This window comes from Neodiprion lecontei, chromosome 6, assembly GCF_021901455.1.
Source record: "Neodiprion lecontei isolate iyNeoLeco1 chromosome 6, iyNeoLeco1.1, whole genome shotgun sequence".
NCBI lineage: Eukaryota > Metazoa > Arthropoda > Insecta > Hymenoptera > Diprionidae > Neodiprion > Neodiprion lecontei.
In genome coordinates this window covers 18,459,124-18,465,431 of record NC_060265.1, presented here as the reverse complement: position 1 = coordinate 18,465,431, position 6,308 = coordinate 18,459,124, and the positions used below count along the sequence as shown (strand labels likewise).

General features: G+C 36.4%; 1 protein-coding gene across 1 annotated transcript; it reads left to right on the top strand.

Moving 5' to 3' along the window:
- Positions 1-1,093: 1,093 nt before the first annotated feature.
- LOC107220065 (RAC serine/threonine-protein kinase) lies at positions 1,094-5,849 on the top strand. Its single transcript, XM_015658487.2, has 7 exons — positions 1,094-1,684; positions 1,929-2,196; positions 3,359-3,587; positions 3,664-3,861; positions 4,001-4,271; positions 4,395-4,631; positions 4,745-5,849. The coding sequence occupies exons 1-7, from the start codon at positions 1,606-1,608 to the stop codon at positions 5,083-5,085; spliced, it is 1,623 nt and encodes a 540-aa protein (XP_015513973.1). The 5' UTR covers positions 1,094-1,605; the 3' UTR covers positions 5,086-5,849.
- Positions 5,850-6,308: the final 459 nt, after the last annotated feature.

The window sequence follows — 6,308 nt, the reverse complement described above, 5'->3', positions numbered from 1 at the left end:
CTCTATGAGTAGCTGTTCAAGTTTAAGAAAATAATTTAATTAATTCTCATTATTCTACAATCGTAATACATGTAATGTATCGAAATGAATCAAGTATTATTATCTTTCTTATTATTGTTTATTGTATAGTAGAAAGGCCCTGGAAACATTGCGATATTTTCAGTATGATCTGTGCGGTAATAAACGTATCCAAAGGTATCTTAATTATGCTTGAGTGCACGATTCTAGAATAATGAGAAGGAATTAGATTATTTTCTTACCTCGAAGAACTGCTACCATTTTACTTGATTTTCTTTTCGCTTCTTCATTTTCTCCGTTTGTTCACACTTTCAATAAACAACCCTAAATTTTTCAATTCTTGGACTAAGTTCACATAGGCGCGGCGGTGTGGAGCGCGGTCCAGCGTAACTAATCAAATGCATGAAATCTAGTGAACAATATATTCCACGCATTTTGATTAGTTACCGTTATATATATACGTTTCCTCTCAGCCAATATAATGTAGCGTGAGAGAGACAGAGTATCTCTCATATATATATATATCTCTCTCTCATCACTTCGGCTGTATTTTTCGCGAGGTCGATGGGATAGGTAACTACTTGGGCCGTGTTCGAAAATTGACTGACAGTACTGTCAGCAATCTTTTATCTCTTTTGCGCTTCCAAGTTCGTGAATAGCTCTGACTCTGTCCTAGGGAATTTTGAGTACTGTCGGTCAATTTACGAACACGGCCTTAGAGCATATACCATGGAGGAAGCCGTATACCCTTTCGCGTTAGTGGAAAACGGCACAGAGAGAGGAATAGTAGGACGAGTACCTTTCTCTGTCTCGCACGCTCGTGATTGGGTGTCGTAGAAAGAGAGAACTACTCGTTTTACTATGTTTCTCTCTTTCGCACTCGGGGACTCTTTTTCCGCCACCAGGCTTCCTCTATGGTATGTTATGGTATATGCTCTAAGGTTCAAAGCAAAGCTCCCCGATAGCAGTGACTTCGTGTGTAGATATCAGAAGCTTGCAAAACTTGCAAACCTGGAGTCACCCCCACCTTCGAGATTTCATATGTAAGCGTTATGTAAGATCGTATTTCAGTATTATTATATTCCAGTGTTCTTGATGAATACCGAAAACAGGGATATGGACGTTCGTTTTCAAATTACTCCTATCTGCCAACGCTTCTAGCGCTCAAAGTATGGAACGAGAGGGCCTTCCTCACCACCTATCGTTTCAGACCTTTGCATATTGAGTTTCCCTCTAGAATCACTTTCACAACTAACGTTCTAACCTAGTGCACAGTAATTAATGGCGGATTGGTGGAACTTGTGTATGAGAGACGAAAGCATATATTAGCAAATGTTTGCGGAGTGAAGAATAAGGTTTAAAAAATTTTCATGCAGTTTGATGTGAAAAACGAGTTGAAGCATGCTACCCCGACCAATGGCTAGAACATATAAGTGTGATTATATTGAAAAATAAGTGTTTTGTAGTGTGCAGTGAATTACAGCGTAGTCCTGCATATTTCGGCGATATATATTGAATTGTAAAACATTAACCACTGTGTGAACTACATTAAATATCTTTACGTTTGAGTAAAATTGTTGGGGGGATATGGGAGACGCACAGATGGGCGTCGCGACGCCTGGAGACGGTCAGCAAGTCGTCAAGGAAGGCTGGCTTCAAAAACGCGGTACTAAATATATGCACGTACATTTACGTACTATGCGCTCCCATACGCATACGCGGTACACGCAGTTGCATAGAGTATATACACACAGTCACGTTACACATATTTACATCTCATACTCATATTTTATCAGCGATTGTTTTGCTAAAGCTCATTTTATCTCTACAATCATCCTCCGCGCTTCCGAAATGTATTTTTTTATGCACTTATATTCTGTTCTGACTTTTATTTTCGTTTCTTCGTCCAGGTGAACATATAAAGAATTGGAGATCACGTTACTTTGTGCTTCGAGATGATGGCACCCTGGTTGGTTTCAAGACCAAACCTGAGCAGCAAATTGCTACAGCTGCGCATCCGCTCAACAATTTCACTGTGCGTGGTTGCCAAATTATGTCTGTCGACAGGCCTAAACCGTATACATTCGTTATTAGAGGCTTGCAATGGACAACTGTCATTGAGCGAACGTTTCATGTTGACACAGAACAGGAAAGAGAGGATTGGGTCGCAGCAATCAGGTAATATTATCAATTCTATCTTACAAAGCTTCTGAAATTATGTCCCTGAGAACTTTCTGATAGGTTTAATGTTACAACTTTGAGCCCAGGTAATGAATACTTCAATCATTGACAAGTGAAAATAAGCCCCAAAGCAGTTATTTATTTCAAGACGTTCAACGTTTGTTAATTGTCTTATGTTACCCATGTTGGATTTAGCGTGTTTGCTTCAGTAGAGATGCTCGTAGGTTGTTTTCATGCAAAGCTCTCAATCAATATGAGCCAAGTGATTCAGACGATATGATAATTACTTGAGTATACATGTGGTCAACTAATAAGCATTTGAATATTTTCAAAACTAGCTATCTCTGTTGTTGATTAAACAGAAACAACGAACAATGAGCTAGTGATATTCTAGGGCATAATATATGTTATAAATGCTGTTTTTCTGTCATCCCACCATTACATATGTTTTTGTTCAACTGTACTTAGTTTCTTTGCTTTTCACATGGTAACCGATGAGTATTGTGAATGTTGTATTTTTTATTTTACATCCTTTTTCGGACTAATATTATTTGAAATCATATCTCGGAGTGTGCAGAATACTTCTTCACTTTTGATTCATTTTAATATTGATTGAGGTTTGAATTTATAGAATTGGTTTACTTTTGACTTTGGTTTTTGTTCTTATATGCAACAAAATGCCGATTTCAAAATTAATACAATTCAGTAATTTCTTTAATCATGCAACTACTGTCCCCATTTTTTAATCATGCAAGTACCGATCCCTTTGATGTATTATTGCCATAGAGTGTTTCGTTTAGTTGTTTTTATAGTCATTATACATAGATTCAAACATATTTCAGGTTACACAGTGGGTCCCTTATTTCTTTAAAAGTACCCTATTTTATTTTCTTTTCCTATAAAACTGAGAGCTTCTGAAGGTAAAACTCTCCTACTTTTGCCAGTCAGTTACTTCATCAACTAAAATGGACCTAAAAATTCAATTTGATGCTTGAGAACAATGTTTATACTTCCAGCTTAACATAGGCACAAAAAAAAAATACATTTAATCTCAAAAATCTCACATATCCTTTGGTCTTGATTATAGTAAAGCGTGTGATACAAATGTCGTTAATTAAATTTATTTATAACAGATTAGATTTTGTTTACTTGTACGTAGATATGTAGCAGATCGGCTGGCTAGTCAGGAACGGTTGGATGGCGCGATGCAACCTTCGGCATTGTCTGAGGACATGGATGTAGAGATATCTCCTGGTGTGCGATCAGATTCATGTGGATCACTTGGTGTTGTATCAGGAGACAGTGATGGAGGCAGCATTGATGAATTGTCAGCAAAATTTAGTGTTCAGGGTACATCGAGCAGTAAAAGTACTGGCAAGAAGAAAGTGGCAAGTAGAAAAATCTGAAAGCTTTCTCTCAGCTGTTTAAAACAAACATTATAATACCTCCTTATTGTTACCATAGACGCTGGAAAATTTTGAGTTCTTGAAAGTACTCGGAAAGGGAACATTTGGCAAGGTGATTCTATGCCGTGAAAAAGCCACCGGTCATCTGTATGCTATAAAAATTTTACGGAAAGAAGTGATCATTCGGAAAGACGAAGTTGCACATACATTGACAGAAAATCGTGTCCTCCGTACGACCAGTCATCCTTTTTTAATTGTACGTATACATTAATTGTCAATTTATCCATCCATTTAGTTATATTGATTAATTTCAGTTTGCTTTCTTTTATTCGAAAGAAACTTTTAATTATCACTCAATATAACTCATTCTTACTTGTAAATTATTCCTTTCTCAGTCTCTGAAGTACAGTTTCCAGACAGCGGACAGACTGTGTTTTGTTATGGAATATGTAAACGGGGGCGAATTATTCTTCCATCTTAGTCGTTCCAGAGTATTTCCAGAGGATCGTACGCGTTTTTATGGGGCAGAGATTATATCTGCCTTAGGATATTTGCATTCCCAGGGTATTATCTACCGCGATTTGAAACTTGAAAATCTTCTATTGGATAAAGATGGACACATAAAAATCGCGGACTTTGGTCTGTGCAAAGAGGACATCACGTATGGTATGTGATCTGTTAGACTCCGGCAGTTTGCATTCCAAAATACTCGGGGTCCATATTTTGAGACAAAGAATCATCGTAATATTTCCACAAATTGTTTTCATCATTTTGTGATTACTTTACAAGGGAGGACCACTAAGACATTTTGCGGTACACCGGAGTACCTAGCTCCTGAAGTACTTGAAGATAACGACTATGGTAGAGCAGTAGATTGGTGGGGTGTTGGAGTTGTTATGTATGAAATGATGTGCGGTCGACTCCCATTTTACAACCGTGACCATGAGAAATTGTTCACCTTAATTATTATGGAAGAAGTCAAATTTCCAAGAGCAATCAGTAATGAGGCTAAGGATATGCTTGGTGGTTAGTTGAAACTGTTATTAATAATTTAAACTTTACATTTATACAAGTATCGATTTATAATGTGAAAAGTTAATGACTGAACATTTTGAATATTTCTTATTTATTACTTGCAGGATTACTGATTAAAGATCCAAGTAAAAGACTAGGAGGGGGTCCAAACGATGCGAGAGACATAATGAATCATGCATTCTTTTCATCTATTGACTGGTCAGACCTGGAGCAAAAGAAAATTCCACCACCTTTCAAGCCTCAAGTAACATCGGACACAGACACACGGTATTTTGACAGTGAATTTACTGGAGAAAGCGTAGAATTAACGCCTCCAGATCAGGGATGCTTGGGCAGCGGAGGCGGATTAAATTCCATTGCTGAAGAACAGGAACATTTTCCACAATTTTCGTATCAGGAAAGTCATTCAGCAGCAACATCTTCGATTGTCTCGATCAATCACTGACCTTATATCTTATACAGAGAATTCAAACCCACAGCTCTTAATACGGTGATTCGGTGCTCTATAGCCTCTGATTTTTTTTCTAATAGGTATTATCAAGCTACTCATATAATCTAAATGCAATCTAACTTTGAATATATTCATGATTTATAATGAAAAAAGAGAGAAGGAAATGGAAAACCGAGTTTGCAGTAATTGTTTCAAGAGAAATTACAGATTGCTGACTCAACTTGCGTCAATCCGAGAATGTCCCTTATATGCAGGGGATGATTCGGATACAAAAATAATTGTATAAAATGATGAGCAAAAAAGCCTTTTTCAAAAGTATTGGTTATTCATAATAATGCCTAGTAATTAAATGTCTTATTACCACGTAATGAGATTTGCGGTGAGCGAAAAAAACAAATTGAATCAGGAAATTTAATAATATGTTATTTATCCAGAATATTAATGAAATTAATTATTCTGCTATGAATGATAATTTGGCAATTTAGGAATGTTTGAATTTTACAGAAACTTTATTCTCAATATTATTACTATTATTTATTCCTTTTTTTTCTCTCACCGTGTTATATTAATGAATACTGATAAGATGAAAAAAGAAAATTCAATAAAAAAAGAAGGAGATAAAAAAAAGCGATAAGCAAATGATACCAAGTAACATTAGCCAAGAGGGAATTATACATATTATTATTATACACCATAATAACTATATTATTATATATACATATATTTATATTTTAACAATTAAACGATCATACATTATACAGGCTTGTAATGTATATCCATTCCTTGCTCTGTAAGCGGGTTGCCATAACTAAAATGTTACAAATGAAAGGTGTTAATGGAAGTGCAGTAGAGTTTTTGCTACCATAAACGACAAGGCAGACAAGTTGTTTTGACATTGGCTGTTCTGGTGCCTCAGAAGCTTAGAACATAAATACTCGGAGCGACCCTTGCCATAGTTTGTGTACACAATAAAATATTTGACGGTAAATTTTCCAGCTAGAAACCTACTTCGAAGATACTATTCGAATTCTTTGATCAAATCGCATAAAAGCGTCCCGTGATACATTCTAAGCAGCCTAGCTAACTGATTTTAAGTCTGAGACGCTCTAGGAGCTTCAATGCCATTCTTGGCAATAAAACTCTGCAAAGACGTGTCTATATACGGCATCTTCTAGATGTTTGGTTAAGTATGCCTGAATTGCTAAGTAACCGCTTTA

Coding starts and splice junctions, on each gene's coding strand:
- LOC107220065 (XM_015658487.2), top strand. CDS start 1,606: ATGGGAGACGCACAGATGGGCGTCGCGACGCCTGGAGACGGTCAGCAA. Junction 4,272..4,394: donor CAAAGAGGACATCACGTATG/GTATGTGATCTG, acceptor TTACTTTACAAG/GGAGGACCACTAAGACATTT. Junction 4,632..4,744: donor GGCTAAGGATATGCTTGGTG/GTTAGTTGAAAC, acceptor TATTACTTGCAG/GATTACTGATTAAAGATCCA.